This window comes from Alligator mississippiensis, chromosome 1 (genome assembly GCF_030867095.1).
Source record: "Alligator mississippiensis isolate rAllMis1 chromosome 1, rAllMis1, whole genome shotgun sequence".
NCBI classification, from domain to species: Eukaryota; Metazoa; Chordata; order Crocodylia; family Alligatoridae; genus Alligator; species Alligator mississippiensis.
The window spans coordinates 213,168,720-213,190,284 of record NC_081824.1 but is presented as its reverse complement, the minus strand read 5'-3'; the positions used below and the strand labels follow the sequence as shown (position 1 = coordinate 213,190,284).

General features: G+C 51.1%; 1 protein-coding gene and 1 non-coding gene across 16 annotated transcripts in view; both read right to left on the bottom strand.

Moving 5' to 3' along the window:
- EHBP1 (EH domain binding protein 1) overlaps nucleotides 1–21,565 on the bottom strand; it is a 364,380-nt gene that overhangs the window by 249,763 nt on the left and 93,052 nt on the right. For all 15 annotated transcript variants that reach the window (XM_059719703.1, XM_059719709.1, XM_019500781.2 and 12 more), the window contains exon 5: nucleotides 14,610–14,663. In XM_059719703.1, coding sequence (XP_059575686.1) covers nucleotides 14,610–14,663 — 54 coding nt within the window. The remainder of the gene's footprint in view (nucleotides 1–14,609; nucleotides 14,664–21,565) is intronic.
- On the bottom strand, nucleotides 9,011–9,117 carry LOC132248009 (U6 spliceosomal RNA). The gene has a single exon (XR_009459368.1). It is a non-coding gene; the product is annotated as a U6 spliceosomal RNA (small nuclear RNA).

Genomic DNA, 21,565 nt, shown 5'->3' with positions numbered 1-21,565 from the left:
AGAGCAGCTGAAACTGGCTTGCCAGAACCACGATGGACGACCATCCTCAGCATGGAGCTGAGGATGGCATCCCAAGTAAAGGATAACAAAAAATTGTTTTTTAGATATATAGGGAGTAAAAGGAAGGCCCAGGGAGGAATAGGACCCCTACTAAATGGGCAGAAGCAATTGCTCACAGACAGGGGGGACAAGGCTGAAATCCTCAACGAGTTCTTTGCCTCAGTGTTCCTAAGTGAGGGGCAGGACAAGGCTCTCACTGGGGTTGTAGAGAGGCAGCAGCAAGGCACCAGGCTGCCATGCGTAGACCCTGAGATGGTGCAGAGTCATTTGGAGGAACTGGATGCCTTTAAGTCGGCAGGCCCGGATGAGCTCCATCCGAGGGTACTGAAGGCACTGGATGACGTCATTGCACAGCTACTGGCGGACGTCATTGCACAGCCACTGGCGGTAATATTTGAATACTCGTGGCACACGGGCCACATCCAAGAGGACTGGAAAAGGGCCAATGTGGTCCTCATTTTCAAGAAGGGGAGGAAGGAGGACCCAGGCAACTATAGGCCAGTCAGTCTCACCTCCATCCTAGGCAAAGTCTTCGAAAAAATTATCAAGACTCACATTTGTGAGAGCCCGGCAGAACAAATTATGCTGAGGGGGAACCAGCACGGGTTCGTAGCAGGTAGATCATGCCCGACTAATCTAGTCTCTTTTTATGACCAGGAGTAGGGGTTGATGTCGTATACTTAGACTTCAGGAAGGCCTTCGATACGGTATCCCACCCCATACTGGTGAACAAGTTAAGGGGCTGTGACTTGGATGACTACACGGTCCGGTGGGTGGCGAATTGGCTAGAGGGTCGCACCCAGAGAGTCGTAGTGGATGGGTCAGTATCGACCTGGAAGGGTGTGGGCAGTGGGGTCCCGCAGGGCTCGGTCCTTGGACCGATACTCTTCAATATCTTCAGCAGTGACTTGGACGAGGGAGTCAAGTGTACTCTGTCCAAGTTTGCAGATGACACAAAGCTATGGGGAGAAGTGGACACGCCGGAGGGCAGGGAACAACTACAAGCAGACCTGGACAGGTTGGACATATGGGCAAAAAACAACAGAATGCAGTTCAACAAGGAGAAATGCAAAGTGCTGCACCTAGGGAGGAAAAATGTCCAGCATACCTACTGCCTAGGGAATGACCTGCTTGGTGGCACAGAAGCTGAAAGGGATCTTGGAGTCCTAGTGGACTCCAAGATGAACATGAGTCAGCAGTGTGACGAAGCCATCAGAAAAGCTAATGGCACTTTATCATGCATCAGCAGATGCATGACGAACAGATCCAAGGAGGTGATACTTCCCCTCTATCAGACACTGGTCAGACCGCAGTTGGAATACTGTGTGCAGTTTTGGGCGCCACACCTCAAGAGGGATGCGGATAACCTGGAGAGGGTCCAGAGAAGGGCCACTCGTATGGTCAAGGGCTTGCAGGCCAAGCCCTATGAGGAGAGACTGGGGCACCTGGACCTCTTCAGCCTCCGCAAGAGAAGGTTGAGAGGTGACCTTGTGGCTGCCTATAAGTTCATCACGGGGGCACAGAAGGGAATTGATGAGGTTTTATTCGCTAAGGCGCCCCTGGGGGTTACAAGAAATAATGGCCACAAGCTAGCAGAGAGCAGATTTAGACTAGACATTAGGAAGAACTTCTTCACAGTTAGAGTGGCCAAGGTCTGGAACAGGCTCCCAAGGGAGGTGGTGCTCTCCCCTACCCTGGGGGTCTTCAAGAGGAGGTTAGATAAGCATCTAGCTGGGGTCATTTGAACCCAGCACTCTTTCCTGCCTATGCAGGGGGTCGGACTCGATCTATTGAGGTCCCTTCCGACCCTAGCATCTATGAATCTATGAATCTATGACGCCCTGCAGCTCTTCTGCCTGCTGGTGCGGGCCCGCCTCTCACTTGAGTTTGATCATGTGGTCGTCCAGCAGACGGTGCCCACCTTTGAAGAACGTTGGGTCATCGAGGGGGTGCTGTGCCAAGTCGAGGGGAGATGCCTGCTCCTTGCACTGTGATGCCACCACCTGCTCAGGGGGCGGGTCCAGCAAGCCAAGACCTTGGGCTTTGTCCGTGCAGGCTGACCCTTGATGTACTGAGGCCCCCCTTGGGCATCCCCACTGTAGAACTCTATATATGTATATACTTCTTTTGTCCCTTGTGTTTAGTTTTGTTTTGGTTTTTTTGTCTAGAGTGTACAGGCAGGTCTTGGAGGCCATGAGCCCAGGCCTTGTCCTTGAGGCCCAGATCTTTGGGACAATCTGTTGGGTCTTTACTGCTCCCCATTTGTCACCCTCCCCGGAATAAAAGTTTCTTAGAAGTCAAAAGAAAGAAAGAAAGAAAGAAAGACTTTTTGACTTTTAAGAGACCTTTATTCCCGGGAGGGTGATAACTCGGATCCAGTAAAGACCATGTACAAGGACGCCCGAAGCTCTGGGCCACATGGACAAGGCCTGGGCTCATGGCCTGCAAGGCCTGCCCGTACACTCTAGAGAAAAAAAAAAAAACAACGAACATTAGGACTATTTACAGTATTTACAGTTTTGCCAGCAGGGACACCCATGGAGGCCTCCGGGGTCGACCCGCACGAGCAACAGTCCAGGGCCTCGGCCCGCTTGACGCGTCTCTGCGGCTTGAGCAGCCGGTGGCATCACAGTACGAGGATCAGGCGTCCCGCCTCAACCCGGCACAGCGCCCCCTCGAGGGCCCAGCGCTCCTCAAAGGCGGGCACTGTCCGCCTGAGGACAGCGTGCTCAAACTCGAGCGAGAGGCAGTCCCGCACCAGCAGGCGGAAGAGCTGCAGGGCGTCGACCATCCCGGTGCCGGTGAGCTGGTTTCGCCGGCTCTTCAGGGTGGCCATCTTGGCCTGGCCCAGCAGGAAGTTGGCCAGGCTGACCGTGGCCCGCTCGGCCGCCCGGTACGGAAAGGAGTGGACGTAGGCGTCTTCGGAGAAGTCCTGGCCCAGCACCCAAAGCAGTGCGCCCAGGGCGGCAAAGAGAGGCTGCAGCCGGGGGCAGTCGAGGAACGCGTGGAAAATGTCCTCGTCCAGCACCCCCGGGCAGAAGGGGCAGGCCGCCGAGGCCGCTGGGTCCAGGTGACACACAAAGGTGCCGGTGGCCAGGATGCCGTGCACGAGCCGCCACTGCAGGTCGCCGGTCTTCTTGGCGATGGGCACCTTATACAGCGTGCGCCACGCCGGGGTCCCGGGCTGCGCCAGGCGCCGCCGCCACGCGGTGTCAGGGCGGCCGGCCAGCACCTGGGCGTGCCGGGTGCGCACCACCCACATGTAGAGGCCCTTGCGGGGCAGGGTGCCAAAAGGGCAGCCCGTATTGCTGCTGGGGGGCACCGGGAGCCTGAGCAGCGTGTTGGGCCGCTCGGCCAGCTCGCCAGGTACCTCTGGGATGACAGGTAGCGGTGGGAAGGCGTCTTCTGCGGCGTCCGCGGCGGGGAGGGGCCGGCGAGTCTGGAGATGGGCTTCCAGGGCGGTCACTGCCTCCGTCGGGAGGGCGGCCCTAACGGCCCGCAGAAGCCGCCCCACGGTGCGGACGGAGCGCATCGCCAGCTGGGCAGCCAGGGCCTTGGATGACAGCCAGTCCGACCGAGCGGGGTCCAGGAGGTGCTCCAGGCGGGTGGAGCGCGCCTCGACGAGAGCTGCCGTGAGGCTGGCGGAGGCCAGGCTCGGCAAGACCCGGTGCAGAGCCGGGTTGTGGACCAGGGGCTCTCGAAGGAGTTGCGGGAACCGCAGGTGCCTCGCCTGGGGACAGAGACGGAAGGCCGCCCGGCAGGCCCGCACCATGCTGCGGTAGAACGGGGGAAGGACCGCCCCGTTCAGGAAGGTGAGGTCCAGTTGAAACAGCTCCCGGTCAAAGCTGAGGCCCCCCACTCGCCACAGGAATCGGCACGCCAGCTGTCGCCACGGGAGGTGGCCTTCGGTGTACAGGAGCCGCTGGAGGGCCTGCAGCCGATAGGTGGCCACCCTGCTGGCCAGATCGATCAGGCCCTGGCCCCCCTCGCCGGTGGGCAGGTAGAGGGCAGCTCGTGGGAGCCAGTGGCGTCCGTCCCACAGGAAATCGACCAGGAGCCGCTGCAGTCGCTCCAGTAGCTCCGGCGGAGGGTCCAGCACCGCGCAGCGGTGCCACAGGGTCGCTGCCGCCAGGTTATTGATGACGAGGACGCGCTCCCGGTAGGAAAGGCTGGGCAGGCGCCAGCGCCACCGCTGTAGGCGGGCCTCCACTCCCTCCTCGAGGCCGTCCCAGTTGCGCGCCATGAAGGTTGTCGGCCCCAGGAACACGCCCAAGACCTTGAGGCCCTCGCGGCGCCAGGCGAGTCCCCCCGGCAAGTCCGGCGGAGGCCTGCCAGTCCATGCGCCAAGCAGCAGAGTGTCACTCTTGCCCCAGTTGATGCGGGCGGAGGAGGTGCGCTCGTAGGCCCGCTGGCAATCTGCCAGAGCCCGCATGTCTTCCTGGGTGGCGAGGAAGACGGTGACGTCGTCCACATAGGCTGCCAGCCGGAGACGAGGGCCAGCGGACGGGCCTGTGGCCGATGGCAGGGCCACCCCACTCAGGCGGCGGCGCAGCACGTGTAACAGCGGCTCGATGGCCAGGGCGTAGAGCATGCCCGACAGCGGACAGCCCTGGCAAATGCCCCTGCGCACGGGGAACGGAGCGCAAAGCACCCCGTTCACTTGAGCAGGCTGGAAATGTCTCGGTACAAGACCCGGAGGGCCCCGGTGAGGAGGGGCCCAAAGCCAAAGGCCTCCAGCGTGCGGAAGAGGTAAGCGTGGCCCACGCGGTCAAAGGCCTTCTCCTGGTCGAGAGAGAGGAGGCTGATGTCGAGGCCAAAGAGCTCGCTAGCCATGAGCAGGTCCCGCAGCAGGAACAGGTTGTCTTGTATGGTCCTGCCCAGCACGCAGTAGCTCTGCTCGGGCCCGGTGAGAGAGGCCATGACCGCGCGGAGGCGGGTGGCCAGCGCTTTGGCCAGAATCTTATAGTCCGCGCACAGCAGGGAGACCGGCCACCAGTTCTTCATGTAGCCCAGGTCTCCCTTCTTGGGCAGCAGGGTCAGCACCGCTCGGCGGCAGCTGATCGGCAAGACCTTGTCGGCGAGGCTCTCCTGGAAAACGCGCAGGAGGCTGGGGCCGAGGAGAGGCCAGAAGGTCTTGTAGAACTCGGCAGGCAGCCCGTCGAGGCCCGGGGCTTTGCCGGAGGCGAGGCCGGCCGTGGCGGCCGCCAGCTCTTCCAGGGACAAGTCCCGCTCCAGCTCGCCGGCCTCCAGGGCATCGAGACGCGGTAGGCCCTCGTGGAGTTCCCGCGTGGCCTCGGGGCACGACGGCTCGGCCGCAAACAGGTCGCGATAGAAGGCGACGGCACATTCGCGGACTTCGCCCGGCTCTGTAATGACCCGGCCCTCAGGAGTCTTGAGATGGTCCAAGACTTTGCTCGCTGCCCTCCGCTGCTCCAGGTCGAAAAAGAAGCAGGTCGGGGCGTCGGTTTCCACCAGCTCCTGGCAGCGGGCGCGGATCCTCGCGCCGCGGGCCGCGCTCTCCGCCAAGTCGCGCAGGCATTTCCTGCGGAGCCGGAGGCTCTCGCTCAGTGCTGCGTCACTGCCAGCGGCCAGAAGAGCAGCCTCGAGCTCCGCCACGTCCTCCTCCAACTCCCGGATACGGCGGCGCGTCTCGTTTGCGGCCAGCTGGGTGTATTGCTGGCAGAAGGCTCGGGTCTGGACCTTGCCCACGTCCCACCACAGCTTCCAGGAGGAGTGGCTTGGTCTCGCAGCCTCCCACCTCCGCCAAAAGTGGGCAAAGCAGTCCCGGAAATAAGAGTCCTGAAGCAGACTAACGTTCAAACACCAATACGGTGCCTGTGCACAGGCTCTCCCCGGCAGGCTCAATTCGCTGAAGGCCAGGCCATGATCTGATAGACCCGAGGGAGCGATGCGGCTGCTGCACAGGAGTGGCAGGTGGTGCCTGGTGATATAAAGGCGGTCAAGGCGAGCCATGGTGAGACCGCCGGCACTCATCTTGGCCCAGGGGTACTGGCGCACATCGGGATGCAGGGCTCGCCAGACGTCCACGAGGTCTGCCCCCTCCAGGGCAGCTTGCAGCTTGCGAGCGGAGGGCAGGTGGGGCTCAGGCCCTGTGCGGTCGAGGCACGGGGCAGTGGTGCAATTGAAATTGCCCCCGAGGAGGAGCAGGTCATCATCCTCGCTAGCATCGCGCAGGAGGGCAGCCAAGGTCTCAAAGAAAGCGACCCTCTCCTGGCCATCGGAGGGCGCGTAGATGTTGATGAGCAGCAGACGGTGTTGTGCGAGGGTGACGCGGACAGTCAGCAGGCGGCCGGGGATGACCTCCCACGGCACCGCCGCATCAAGCTGCAGCTGCGGCGATAAGAGTGTCGCGACCCCCATGCGGAGGTTGGTGCCGTGGTTCAGGAACACCTGTCCTCGCCAGGCAGCCAGCCAGGCCGCCTGGTTGAACCTGTCAGAGTGGGTCTCTTGTAGGAAGGCGACGGCCAGCCTCTTCTGTCGCAGGAACTCCAGGACGGCCTCGCGCTTCACCGCGTCTCGACAGCCGTTGACGTTGAAGGTGCCAATGGTTGTGGCTGCCATGGGTGTGGGTGTGGGAGAGGAGAAGCAAAGCAGAGTGCGGGTGGAAGAGCAAGCACCCAAGAGCAGAGCAAGGCAATACAGACAGGTCAGGGAAGGCCTACCGTGCCCTACTCTAGTCGAGGGACCCGCCCAGGCCCCACTCCACTCTCACCCTCTGGGCAAGCTTGTCCAGACGGTAGGCCATCTGACGTGTGCCCCGATCCTGCTGCATGAGCTTGACTGCCACCCTGGCAGCCTTGACAAACACTTTGGGGTCCGCACACCACTGGGTGATGTGCCCCGCTACATTTTTCTGCCCCTTAGTTAGCTTCAGCAAGGACAGGAGTCCCCCATAGTCAGGAGGGACCCAGGGGGGCTCCGCCAGCTTGGGGTGGATGTTGCCTACGGAAGAGCGGCGAGGCCGCACCCCCGGCGGGAGCTCGCCCGCAACTGCAGCGTCAACCCCCTCGATGTCCAGGCACATCAGCCGCCTCTCGTCGTCCGAGTCAAGAACCGGCTCCGCGAGGACATTCCCTGTCTTCTTGGGGGGGGAGGGGCCATCCCGCTCACGACATCTCTTGCGAGACTCTGAGAGCTGGATCTCCATCTCGCTAACTTCCCCATCTGCTCCGGTAGGCTGGGGCGTGACCAAAGGGGCAGCAGGCTCTCCCGCCACCCCCAGGGCCAGGCCACCAGAAGAGAGACATTCGCCACTATCCCTGCTGCCGCCCGACTCCGGAGGCTGGGGAACAGGCGAGGGGAGGGGGACCCCTGAAGGCCCCTCCCCCCCACCCGCTAAGTCTGCCCCGTCGGTGGCTACATCCGACGGGGCGGGTGGTGTGGCAGCCGGAGCGGGGTCCGGCTCTGTAGTGGGGGGGCCCTCGGCACTGGCCGAGGAAGGGGTCTGTCAGGGATGGGGTGTCCTGAGAAGCCCCCCTCATCTCCCTCTCTTTGTCGGGTGGTTGGGAGGATGCCCGAGCCCCATCATCCGATGAGGCTCCAGCGCCGCAGTCCCCGGCCACCCCAGCCACTTCAGCCGGGGCAGGCAGGGGGCAAGGGGAAGCGTCCGCCCCTCCACCCGGTGGGGCTGCCGCACCGAGGGCAGGGGGCGCCACAGACGGGGGAGGGGGCGGTGGGGCCATGGTAGTAGCACCAGCCCCTCGGCTGAACGATGGCTTCCCACTGGAGACCCCGGTCCCCTGAGATGGAATGGGGGTGGAAGGAGGTCGGGAGGAAGAGCTCCCAGCCTCCCTGGGCCTGCCGCGTGCCCCAGAGGTCGACGCGCCGTCTCTCGGCGCTGCCGCAGGCGGCGATGGTCCGGCCGCCTTGCCCTGAGGGCACTGCGCAGCCAGGTGGGAGGAGCCCCCGCACTTGAAGCACGTGGTCTCTCCCACAGACAGATAGATAATGAACCTCCGCCCCTCGAGCGTGAGGCTCAGGGAGCGAGGCAGCGACTGGGGGCCCTCCTTGAGGAGCATGAAGACCTGCCTCCGAAAAGACAGGACGTGCTTGCCCTGAGGGTTCTTGTTTCCCATTGGCAGGCGGCGAAAAGGACTTGCAGGAACCCCATAGGCCTCGAGTCCCCTGGCCAGCTCCCGATCGGAAACGTGCGGTGGGACGTTGGAAATCACCACCCTCACTGCCTGAGTCTCTAGGGGCGTGACAGGGTATTGGATGCCCGCAATGTCCAGGCCCTCCGCACACACCCTGTCAACCAAGGCGGGCTTGCTCAAGTAGATCATCGGGACCGTGTTCACGCGCCCCGCGTAGCGGATGGTACGCCATCCCAGGAGGGCGGCCAGAGCCTCCACGCAAGCCTCGAGCCCCACATGGAGAGAGGCATGAACCCTCAGGCCATGAGACAGTGGGAGGTCCCGAGAGACATCCTCATGCCAGCTGCCAGGCGTAGGAGCCGCCATTCCTCGCCAGGACAGGGTTAAACTAAGAAGCGCAGAAAAAAAAAAAAAAAAAAAGCCTCAGGCTGACACGGGGCTGGGACTGGGAGGGGGCTGAAAACGCCCCAAAATCAGCCTGAGGGGGGGCAGAGCAACCCCGCAGGGGCTCAGGGCAAGCCCCAAGGCAGGGGCAGATGGCAGGGACCAAGGGAAGGGGCCCTGGGGGAGGGAGGCAGCAGAAATCAAAGGGACAACTCAGGCGCGGGTGGGGGAGGGGCAGAGACAAACGAGGCTGCCAGAGCCCAGGGGAAAAAGGCTCAGAAAGTGGGGGGAAGGGGCAGGGGGGGGGTCCCCAGGGACAGGGTGGGGAGAGGCAACGGGTTTTTTGGGGGGGGCAGGAAAAGGGGGGCAGGGAGTGCGGGGCAACGAGCTGAAAGCACCTGAGCTGGAGGAGCTTAGAAGGGCTTCAGCTGTCGGCGGCCATCTTGAAAGAAAGAAAGAAAGAACGCTTCACGAATTTGCGTGTCATGCTTTCGCAGGGGCCATGCTAATCTTCTCTGTATCGTTCCAATTTTAGCATATGTGCTGCCGAAGCGAGCAGAAAGAAAGAAAGATGCTTCACGAATTTGCGTAAGAAAGAAAGAAAGAAAGAAGATGTGCACTTTCACAGTGAGAAGGCTATATCACCATTTAAGGCACACTTACCCTTCATAGGGAACACTACTCTCATAATTTGAATGAGAATTTTGCAAACTCTTAAAAAGATCACATAAGCCTTTTAACTTAACACAATCTTCCAGAATTACATTAAAAGAAAATAACTATGCAAGGATTTACATTCTGCAATATTTTCAGAATTAGTGCTAATTACTTCCTTCATATTCTTAATTTTCTTATTATTTCTATTCCATTTTATATGACATCACTAAAATTTATCTTTAAATACCTAGCAATTCCAAGTACCTAAAATCCCAGCTCCACTTTTCACGGAGATCAAACTGCTGTTAAATGCAGGATGAGCATTCTCTTCAGGATAATTTGTCCATTGTAGTTTGCTAAGAAAATATTACAGTGTACCATTTCCAAACTCTAACACCCTCCTTTTACCAAAATCAGTTTTATTCTTTGGACATTATTTCACTTCTACTTGCCCCATCCATTAGTTCAACAATGTTCAGACTAGAAAGCACTTTGTGAAGAGTTGCATTAGATCTGGAATTTACTTTTTAAAAATCAAGTTAAAGGATTTTTATGCATAGTATATAGTAAAATTGCTGCATTTGGAGTTGAATAAAAAGCAGAGTGCAAAGCCAGGAAAGGCCACTAAGTTCAGAGCACATGGATGTAAGAAATTAATTTCTTATATCTTTGTATCTAAAAAAAATCTATAAAGAAAAAAACTATCTCCAAAGAGAAGGAGGTGTGTGATGACTAAACAGCATAGGATCTCCTCTTCTGTTTCGCCCACTTTAATATATAGGACCACCATGCATGCACTCAATTGTACAGTTTTCAAGCTGTCCCCAAACACTGTGTTAGAATACACTGCCTATAGTTTCTTCTATATGTAGAAGGGAAAAGAAGTAGAGGTTACTCAATAGAACCTAAAATGTGTGCTACAGATTTCTGGAAAAGAACTTCTACCAAGACCACTGGAAACCCAAATATACCCAAAGATAGGATATACTGGCATTGTTTCAGCTGGAATACTGTGCTCAGCTCTGATGTACTCACAACAACTGATAATGGAGACTTCCTTACTTAAAACAAACTAAGTATGTGAGGAAAAGGAAATTCCAAATAAACAATAACTAAATTATGTTCTATTTACCAATTCTTATAAACTAAAATAGCAACCTGACATTTACAAAACCACAGTATAAATTAGCTATTTGGCTGCTGGTCCCATTGTAATCCTAATATTAACTGGAAAATTAACTCTTTAAAGATACTATAGTAACTGGAACATTAACTCTTTAAGCAACACCACAGAGGATTTCTAGCTTGATGCACCTCACAGTATTCACAACATAGAACTTACCTATGCTTTTACTAGATTTACTTGGACAGTTCAATAGCAGTCAAGCAATTACAATGTACATATTCCTGTTCCAATAAGGGACTATATAAACTGCATTGTAGGACAGCATGCTTGCCTTCCAACAATTTCCCAATCAAACAGGCTCAGTTTACAAACAAAATATCTTTTTTTCTGATTGCCCTACTGTACTGATTCAACTTGGATTCTGAGAAAACAGTTTAGTTTTTTCCCCTCTTCGTAACACATCATCACCTACGGTTAAGTTCTGCTGGCTACGCTAGACAGAGCTGGTTCTTGCTATTTTATCATAAGCCTCATAAAGTATAGAGGACTTTATCTTCCATGCGATATTCCTACTCCTTCCTTCTTGTGAATTTTCCCTTATGCAAAATATCCACCAGCAACCATTAGTATCAACTGGGACTGAAGTCAAGCAAAATGGCTGCCAATTTACACAAACTCTGCATTAATCTGGCAATAATGGTTGTCAACTAACACTATTTTCAACAAGACTAAAGAACAAAAGACAAATTTTAACCATCTGCAATACGAATTTTTTTTAAGCTAATTGTTTTGAGGGTGCTGATTTATAAATTTTTGAAAGTTTCAGGCTGGCAATACTGAGTATTCCCTTCCCTACACCTGTAAAAATCTCATGCCTTTGAATTACACGCTCAGCAACATCTCTTCAAATTCCATTGCTTTCACTGCATTTGCATAGGTATAAATTATTAGGACTTTGTAAATACAGATACACCAAAAGCAATATATTTCTATGCCAGGAGTTGAATCTTTCTTAACTCTGTCTGCTCTGCACTACCACAAGAAACAAAATAAGCAGCAAAAATTAGTTTTTGTCACTGACACCACTAGACATGATCGAGCAGCAAACGATCTACTATGTAAGAAAATGATTATCACAATCACTTTGCAGACCACAATCACATTTAATACATTGCTTTATAAGATTTTTGGCAATATTGTAATTGATCAGTTGCACATGAGCAAAAAATTCACTTAACTATGAACACCTGGATTATTCTTTTTGACACAATGAGAGAAAAGAGGAACTCACTCAAGCAAAAAAGAAAAGTCTTATTTATTGCTTAAAAGCATAGATATAAGTGATTTAAGGCAAATTTAACTTATAAATTTTTCAACATCATTTTAAAGTGGACTGTGACACTCAGGTCTGTCCAACTGGCAGCCTGCGAGGGGTTAAACTGCAGCCCTTGGACTCCCACCAGGCTGCTGCTTCCCCTACTGGTCCAGTGCAGCATGGCACAGCCTACAGTGCTGGGGAGGCACCTTAGACGAGCAATGTAGGAGGGGAGCCCACAGCTGGGCAGCTGAGGGTGAGACAGGGCATCCATCACACAGTGCAGCAGGGCAATAGAGTGAATGCCCAGACATGGTGTAGGCATGTAGATTGTAGCCGTGTTGGTCTAAGGACATAGGCAGACAAGGTTCCTTGGGTGAATCTGATATCTTTTATTAGACTAACCCAAATAGTTGGAAAATAATTATTAAGCAAGTTTTCGGGTTCAAAAACCCTTCGTCAGGCTAAGGAAGTTTCAGCAGTTCATGTGTGCTCTTCCTAAAGAAATGAAAAGTAAAGAAGCCAGCAGCTGGGCTGGTATGCATACAAGACAGGTAGTCAGTGAAAATGTAGAGTGAGGAGTCAATGGGTGAGACAGGCTGGGGGGGAGAGAAGGGGGATAAAAGTGGAGAGAGACCTAGGGAGCCAGATGTCAGGCAGGTTATAATGTGTCATAAATCCAATGTCTATATTTAGTCCATGATTTTTAGTATCCAGGAGGTTGATGAAGTGGAGTTCATAGGCTCCTCTCTGGGAAGTGTTTTGTAAGTTTCCTTTGAGGATCAGGACTGAGAGATTGGAGAGAGAGTGGTTTTCTTGTGAGAAATGTGCCCCCACAGGTAATTGGGTATTTCTGTCTTTGATAGATTTCTGGTGTGTGTTCATTCTGGTGCGCAGTTGTTGTTTGGTCTCTCCTATGTATTTTCCATCAGGGCATTTGGTGCATTGGATGAGATATATCACATTTCTGGAGGTGCAGCTGTAAGATCCGGGAATGCTGATGGCTCTGTTGTGGGGTGTAGTAATTGTGGGGGTGGTGGAGATGTGTTGGCAGGTTTTGCATTTCTTGTCATGGCACGGTCTGGATCCTTTTGGTGTGTTCTGGGCTTAAGGAAGTTTGCTTCTGGTGATGAGGTTAGCGAGGTTCGGTGCTTGTTTGAAGGCTAGGATGGGTGGCTCTGGGAAGATCTTTTTAAGAATAGGGTCCCTTCCTAGTATGGGTTGCAATTGTTTGAGGATTTTCTGTATAGGTTCAAGGGAGGGGTGATATGTCATAACCAGCGGTGTGAGATTTGTGGGGGTTTTCCTTCTGTACTGCAGCAGTTCTTCACGTGGTATCCGGGTGGCTCTTTCAAACATGCGATCTCTCTCTCTGGAGGAGTGTCCTTGTTGGGTGAAAGCCTTTTTAAGATTGGTGAGATGGCAATCCCAGGTGTTCTCTTCAGTGCAAATTCAGTGATATCTGAGGGCTTGGCTGTATATCACAGCTTTTTTGGTGTGTTTAGGGTGATTGCTGGTTCTGTGCAGATATGTATGTTGGTCTGTGGGTTTCTTGTATAACGTGGTCTGTATTTTATCATTCTGGACACTGATCATCGTGTCCAAAAAGGAGATGTTGGTGCTGGAGTATTCTAGAGAAAGTTGGATGGAGGGATGGTGATTGTTGAATCTCTGATGAAACTCAATCAGAGATTGTAGGTTTTCAGTCCAAAAAACCAGACATGGTGTAGTCACTGCTCCAATGTGAGGAAGGAGGAGGTGTAGGGTGCAGTGGGGCATGCAGCAGGAGGGGCATGCAGTATGCAGTCCTGGAGGCCCCCCACCCCCACTGGTGCAGCTCCCAGCTGCTTGGAAGTCAAACAGCCCTGCTCTAGATGAAAAGTAATATCAATACAAGCAATATTAAAATAAGAAACTTCAGGGGTTCTTGGACTGCTTAGCAGTGTTTAGAAGTAGACTAAAACTGAAGTACTTTGTGGACTGCATATACAAATGTTCCTTTTGGTTTCATAATTCTTTTAAATTAATTTAACAATGAATGGATAACTTCAAGTAAAAATGCTTCTCTCTTTTTTTGGCAGAAGGCAGAGCTGAGGCTGCTTTATCTGCAGCTGACTGGGGGAGGTGGGGGGGAAGGGACCAAAGTGGTTGAGACTACATTTCACTTGTACAAACTTGACAGTTTACTACCACAAGGTAGTGGGTGGGACTCAAAGGCATGGTTTCCTAGAAAGCTGCAAAAGCATCATCTTTATGGAAATACATAGAGGTCATCCTGAAGAAGTAATTGCCTTTTTCTTCTTTAACTTGACAACAGAGGGCATGGAATGGTCTGGTGGTCAGGGAACTGGGTAAGGAATCAGGAGACCTGGGTTCACTGCATGACTGCTACTGGTCTGTTTAGTGACTGCAGGCCAGCCACTACACCTCATTCTATCTTAGGGGGTCTTTTTATCTGTAAAATGACACTGATGATACTCATGTCCTTTGACAAGCACTTTGAGCTCTGCTGATGTAAACTGTTGTGTGAGAAAGGCAGTATTATCATCATGATTTACAGTATCTTAACATATATACCTTAGAAAAAGATATAGCCTGCAAGACCATCAAAAGCTAAATGAAGTTCATAAACTATAGGCTGAGTATCTCAGCTCGTAATTAACTTGTTCTCTACATTGTTCATAAAAACTAAAGTACAAAGGATCTTGATTTTGCAATATAAGGAAAATTTAAGTATGTCAGTATTCCACCTAGATTTGAATACAGATATCCATAACAATTATTTTAATGAAAGAAAATTTCACTTTGCAGTGTTTCAATAAGGGTTCAACAACTCATTTTACCCAAACTTTTTAAGTCAGACACATCCTATTAAAAGAGACATTTGACCCTTCGGAGTCCTTAAGTGTCACACACACAAAAGAAAAAAGCATGACATTTTGTTGTATCTTACATTCTCTATGACAAATGTCCATTCTTTGTCTTCAAATTCCTCCGCATGGGGATCCTGGAAAAGAAATTACATTTTAATTTAATCTAAAAATCCAGGTGTAAAGTACTGAATTTTAGCTATCACTGTCATATATTTACATAGGCTTCTTGACCTGCTAAAGATCTCACACACACACACACACACACACTTTAACCAGAGTGTAAATTTCAACAGGCTGTAGTCTACTAGGGAACATACAAATGTATGTAATACGGCCACAACATTTAAACTGAATCCTTGCTGGCTGTGGACAAGTACAAACATGAGGTTCATCCAAAGAGATCCTACGCTCCTACAACCTTTCTTTACGGATCATCAATTTCTCACTTTAATTCCTAAAGCCCCCTCCTTCCAAACACCTCCCTCATTTCTATGAACTGCAAAAAACAGAGGAAAAAGTCAGTCTTCACGTGTTGGACTGAAAAAAACATGTAGTGCTTGTTCAGCAAATAACCTCCACCTTAGTTGTGTAACAAGTAGGGCTTGTACCCTGGGCAAACCCTGCAGGACAGTGGGGCAGAGCAGGGTGCGGGGGAAGGAGGGAGTGGGGGATGGCAAAGGGAGGGGCAAGGGATATGGGACAGAAGTCTTACCCAAAACAGTACCTGGCTGCAGCTGCAGTGCATCAGCTGCTGCTTCAAGACCAATGGTATGGAGATGTTCTTGCTGCCAGAACGCAGCCTTTTGCAGGGTGGGGGACAATTTTTGGTACCCCTCCTAAGTTGGTGCTTGGGACTGATGCCCCTCTCACCCACCCCTAGTTATGCTACTGCTCTAGGTGCTGATGTTGAAAAGGGAACCCAAAGCAGCTTCTCAAGGACAATCTCATGTCAACACATGCTACACAAATAACCAGTTTCCTTGAGGATTCCCTTCATTTTTAACCAAGGTTTGTGCAGGGAACAAAACCACTTTTACCCACAGTAAGACACATGATGCAAGATGTATGATGTATGCTTGGTATCCATATGAGGGAATGAGTTATATTCCTCTCAACTAAGCTATCTAGTCTATTAAAAATTAAGTCGAGGGAACACTAAATCATGCAGATAACTCTCCTGCCAACTTAGATGCAGGATTCTTTCAGCAAAACATTTATTTTAAGTACTTTATCCTATCTAGTTTTAAATATCTAAAGGAAAGGAAATTCTACCACTTTCCATAGGATACCATTTCTCTTACTAACAGAATTTAGCTTCAGGATTTTGCCTGACATCCAGGCTAATTTCAGATTAAATTTACCATTCCTCAATTCATCATACTATATCTCACTACAGGTCTTGAATTCAGTCAATTATTCCTTTGCATCTATGGTGTATATTTTTTCAAGTATGTGTAGATAAATGTCATGTTCTTATAGTGAACAACTGACAACATGTATATATAAATTAGTCCCTTACCTGCTCTTTTTATTGCTCTTATTTGAATTCCTGCCACAGTATTAACTTATTAAAGTAGGGGTGCACCGATAGAGATTTTGGGGGCCGATACTGATAGCCGATTTCTAAGGAGGCATATCAGCTGCATCCAGCTGGTAAGTCTGTTGTAGTGGAAGGGGTGGGGGGAGGGAAGGGGCACAGTTATCTAGGCATATACGTAAAGTATGTCTCTGGATGTTGAAAGCTGCATGTTGAAATTGAATATATTAATAGACTTACATGATCTGATATCTATATACATCATATTAATCAACACTGTAGAACTATGATAAAATATATGACATTGTATTACTTTTTGACTTAATGTATCTCCTATCACTCCACACAAAACATTTCTTCCATCCAGATATTAATAATTATCATTATCATGATTTATCTTGGGACAATTACCATTTTTTAAATTGCTTGCTTTGATAAAGTATAGAAGCTGCGTAATGAGATCTAATGAGATCATCAGTCATTTCATGTTTTAATATGCTATTCCCTAATAAAATAAGTGACTGATCTCTTTAATATTCTGTCTACCCTATTGTTTTGTTTGGGTTTTTGTGCTTTATTAAAAACAGCCGTGTGAGTTTGAAGGATTACCCATTCCACTTCTTGAGTCAGGGCCCAAATTTGTAGATCAGAATGTTTTGAACACTATGGAGTCCTATTTGAAATCTTTGGATTCTTCTTGTGAATTATATTTTCCCATGGCACCCTGGTTGAGAATCACTGAACTATTAGGCCTGTGCAAATAGTGAAGTATTCAATTTGGATTTGGATTAGGATGATTTGGAGTACAGTGATTTGCATCATTGTCCCATTCAATTCAGCCAAATCAGAATCGGAAATTTGGCGCCGATTTGGAGATTTGGATCCGCTGGGGAGAGGTAGGCATAGCCGGGTGGCTGCAGGTTCTCCCACTACTCCTCCAGCCGTGCCTGCCTCTCCCTGGGCAGGGGGAGCCGCGGGAGAAGCCTCCATGGCTGCCCTGCCCGGCCCCATCCCCTGCCCAGCTCCCGCTTCCCAGCACTTAAAAAAAAAAACAAAGCCCCACACTCACAGCTGCAGCAGCGGAGATCAGGGCACTGTCTGGGAGCTGGGGCCACTGAGGCTGAGTGCTGCTAGACTCCGGCTGATTGCTGGAGCCACCCTAGGTCCCAGATGGTGCATGATCCCCGCTGCCCCCCCACTGCCCCGTGCTGTGCGGTGGGGCTCTGCCACAAGCCCTCAGATGCCCCGATTGCCACTGCCAGAGCCGGTGAGTGCGGGGATTTGTTTAATTTTTTTTTTTAAATGCCAGGATGCTGGGGCTAGGCAAGGGGGAGGGGAAGGGCCGTCAGGAGTGGTGCTGTGTGGGGGGGTGGAGATCGGGGAGCAGGGACTGTGCGGGGGTGCTCTGCCATGTGGCCCCAGAGCCCCCACAGCTGGTGAGCGCGGGGCTTTTTTTTTTTTTGATTCCCGGACTGCAGGGGCTGGGAGCTCTGCCACGAGCCCCCAGAGGCCCTGATCACTGCTGCCGGAGCTGGTGAGTGCAGGGCTTTTTTTTTTTTTTTTTAAGTGCTGGGACGCTGGGGCCGGGCAGAGCAGCCATGGGGGCTTCTCCCATGGCTTCTTTGGATGTACCTGCCTCTGGCCCGGCGGGGGGAGCTGTGGGAGAAGTCCTCATGGCTGCCCCGTCTGGCCATACCCCCCGCTTGGCCCAGCTGTCATGGGGCAGGGCGGCATGATGCAGGTGCAGCTCGCTCTGGGCAGCAGCATGGCCAGCATGGCATAGTCCCAGTGCTGCCTGTATCAGTGCTGGGAACGGGGACTCTGCCCTGCTGCCACTTGCCAGCCAGCACGGGGGTGGGAGGGGGGAGGGGAGTGTGCGTGGTAGCGCTCGGAGCAGGGGCTATGCCCTGTTGCCACTTGCCCAGCCGGCAGGGGGTGTGATGTAAGCACAGCTCGCTTTGGGTGGCAGCAGGACATAGCTCTCACTCCCAGTGCTAGCATGTCCACATCAGCACCGGGAGCGGGGGCTCTGCCCTGCTGGTATTGGGGGGGCGTGGGATGCAGGGGCAGTAGCGCTGGGAGTGGGGCCTATGCCCTACTGCTGCTAACTTCCTTCCACCTAGAGCGAGTGGCACCTGCATCCCACACCCTCCCCCCCCACCACGCCCCAGCTGGGCAAGTGGCAGCAGGGCAGAGCCTCGACTCCCAGCACCGCTATACCCACATCCCATGCCCTGCCGCACCAGCTGGGCAGCTTGTCCCAGTCCCAGCTCCAGCCCCAATCCCTTCCTCCCCATGCTCTTTCTCTCCCCCTTTCCCAACCCCAACAGACTTCCCAGCTGGAGGCAGCTGTCAGCTGCCTATTTAGTCTGTGGCTGAATCTCCGAAGCAGCCAAATCTTTTCTGAAGCTTTTCCGAATCGATTCAGATGCTTCAAATCAATTCAGAACTTTTAATTAAAGGTCTCCCAATTCAATTTGGATTCAGAGATTCGGTCCCCAAATCAGGCCGAATCTCCTCCGAATTGAATCAGCTACCAAAGCTTCGCACAACCCTATGAACTAAAGCAATATTTTCATCCAAGTAAGGCCTTCCAGGTAAGGCCTGATTCAATGCTCCTTGAAGGAAAATAGAAAATATCCCCTTGATTTCAAAGGATGCTGAATCAAGCCTATGAAGACTACAGAATCAAGACCTTCAGTACTATCCTTTTATATCTCATGGATATGGATGTTTACAATTTTAAGATGGCAAGTTTTTTTACTAATCCTGGTACAGAATTTTTGTATATTGTTATAGGTATTCTGTAAGGAATATTCCATAAAATGAATTTAAATATATATTTTAAAAATAAAATGACCTAGTCATTAGAAAATTAGTAAAAAAACTACACAATATTGTCTTATATTATTTTTCTAACATTTGAGTTTACAAAAAAAAAAGCAGGAAGGTGTATAATACCTAGAGGAAACCAGTGGTGACGCGTAGAGGGTGCATGTGCATAACCTGACAGGCCATGCTCCCCGCCTACGTGACAGGCAGGGGGGGCAGGCGGGAGCGCCAACATTGGCTGCAAGGGACCCCCCCCGATCAGCAAGATTGGCCACAGACCCCCCCACCAGATGCTGATGGGTTGCTGGGGGCATGTGCCCCCCCCCCGACTAAGGTGGCACCAGTCGCCCAGGAAAGTATATTTTGCACACATTCATTTAATCTTCAAAGCAATTATGAACTTTAATAAACAATACTTGCATGTTTTACCACCAAAATGTTAAGTGTTGCTATTTGTTTAAATAGCCCTCAAACATACAGAACTGGGGGAAGCCATGAATAAGGGTGCAGACACAAGTGACATTTTTCACACAATCAGCCCCTTAAAGTGCTCTACAGCTGTGATGTAACACATGCATGGCTGCATGGTTTTTTAAAATGGTCCATCACATGAAAAATTAATTCTAGTCCAATCAGGTATTAGGTTCAGGCGTTCTGCTTTAGAATGCCGTAGGGCAGTGTTTCCCAACCAGTGTGCCGTGGAACAAAAATGTGCTGTCAGAAATGAACAGGTGTGCTGCAGCATTTTGCCAAGGCAATGAGCTACAATAGGTATGAGGATGGGGAATGCCTTAACAGGTGTGTCGTGGAAAATTTTTATTAATGTAAGTGTGCCTTGGGCTGGAAAAGGTTGGGAAACAATGCCTTAGGGAACTTGTGTTCCCTCAAGGGTTAACTTTTCATGCAGGGGTGAGCCTATCAGCAGAGAGGGATGGGGAAGGGGCAGCATGGAGCAGCACGGGGGGCTGGGAAGGGGGTGGAACAGAGCCCCCTCACCTTGTGGGCCTGGCCTGGCTCCCCCCAGACTCTGCAGCTGCTGGGACCCAGACTCAGACCCAGCTGCCAGGCAATGTCGGGGCTGAAAGTCTCCTCAGCTGTGGAACTCCCAGCCCTGGCTGCACATGGTGCACCCCTGTGGCTGGAAGCCCAGTCAGTTGATGGGGTTCCCAGCCACAGGGGCAGACCCTGCTACACATGCAAATTAAAGCTGGATAGCAAATAAAATTAGTACATATTTTCAAGATCTAACTTCATAGCTGGCTGGACCTTTTTATGATGCAATAGGTACTTTGCACATATAGCTGGTCTCAGTTAACTGTGCAATTAACCAGTTAATTACATAATAACTGTAACATGTAGAGGGGGTCATAGTGTCACAAAAGATTTTTTTACCCTACTGAAAATCTATCCAGTTGGCACACCACATCTTCCTTTGCCACCTGTAAGAGACCTAGCAAATATACCATGGCTGTGTTTGTGACATGCCTGTGATCTAGTTGACTTGTACTATAGAGCTGGATGAGTCTGAAAGGGAAATATATTACACTTGCCACAAAAGCATGTTATGCTTAAATTTTTGCTTAAAGAAGCACCCAAGCACATGGATTAAAGTTGACATTATGCAGCTTTAACATCCCTCTAAATCTGAAATCTGCTCACAACATTCCTGTCACATAACTCTATAACAACCATCAATGAATAGAAGAATGGGAAGAGCCAGCTGTTTTCAACAGTGATTCATTCTGTTCACCAACATGGTCTGGATACAGAATTACATTCTTGGCTCAATATTTATTGTGGCTTTACTTTGAACTGGAAATGGTGAGCACTGAATAAATGGACTGAAGGGCAGCTGTCTAGTTTCACTTCAGCTTTTGCAAACTACTCTTCTTCCTTTTCAGAACTTGTTTTATTATGTAAAATATCAGCACTTTGAGGTTATCCTCAAAGTGTGAGCCTGTTTCTCCCACTTCTCTTTTCTCTCCTCCATCTCTACCCACCATACTACATTGCTACTAACTAACAAACTAATCTGCATCCTCCATTAATTCCACTGTATAGCAGTCTTGGAAAGCTGACAGAGACAAAATCACCATTGTTGTCGGCAATCCCTCAATTCAAGGATGATCTCTACCACAGTTCATTGATGGCTCTTGAAGTGATTTAAGAGATCAACTGTTGAGCCATAAACCCATCAACAGAAGTTGCAGGTCTTTCTGCAGAGAGAGTAAACTGTAGGCTAGAATTTCTCTCCTTTTCCTTTCTTTATTCTCTCTTCTATGCTTTAGCTCAAAATGGGCTGCTGCTTGGTTGAGGCTGCAGTGTCACTGGAGTTGTTCAGCAGGCAGTTCCTCCCAGCTCTTGATGTTGTCATCCTTTTTCTTGAGGTATGCCTTCAATGTGTCCTTGTAGCATTTCCTCTGACCACCATGAGATCTTAGGCCATTACTAAGCTGGGAGTAAAGCATTTGTTTTGGAAGCCGGGAGTCAAGCATCAGCACATGGTCCAGTGATGTTGGTGCTTGAGGATCATGAACTCAATGCTGATAACATTGACTTCAGCAAAGAGGCTGATGTTTGCGCACCAATCTTCTGATTTGATGCAAAAAAATTTCTGGAGGCATCACTGGTGATATTTCTCCAGGTTCTTCAGATAATGATGGTAGG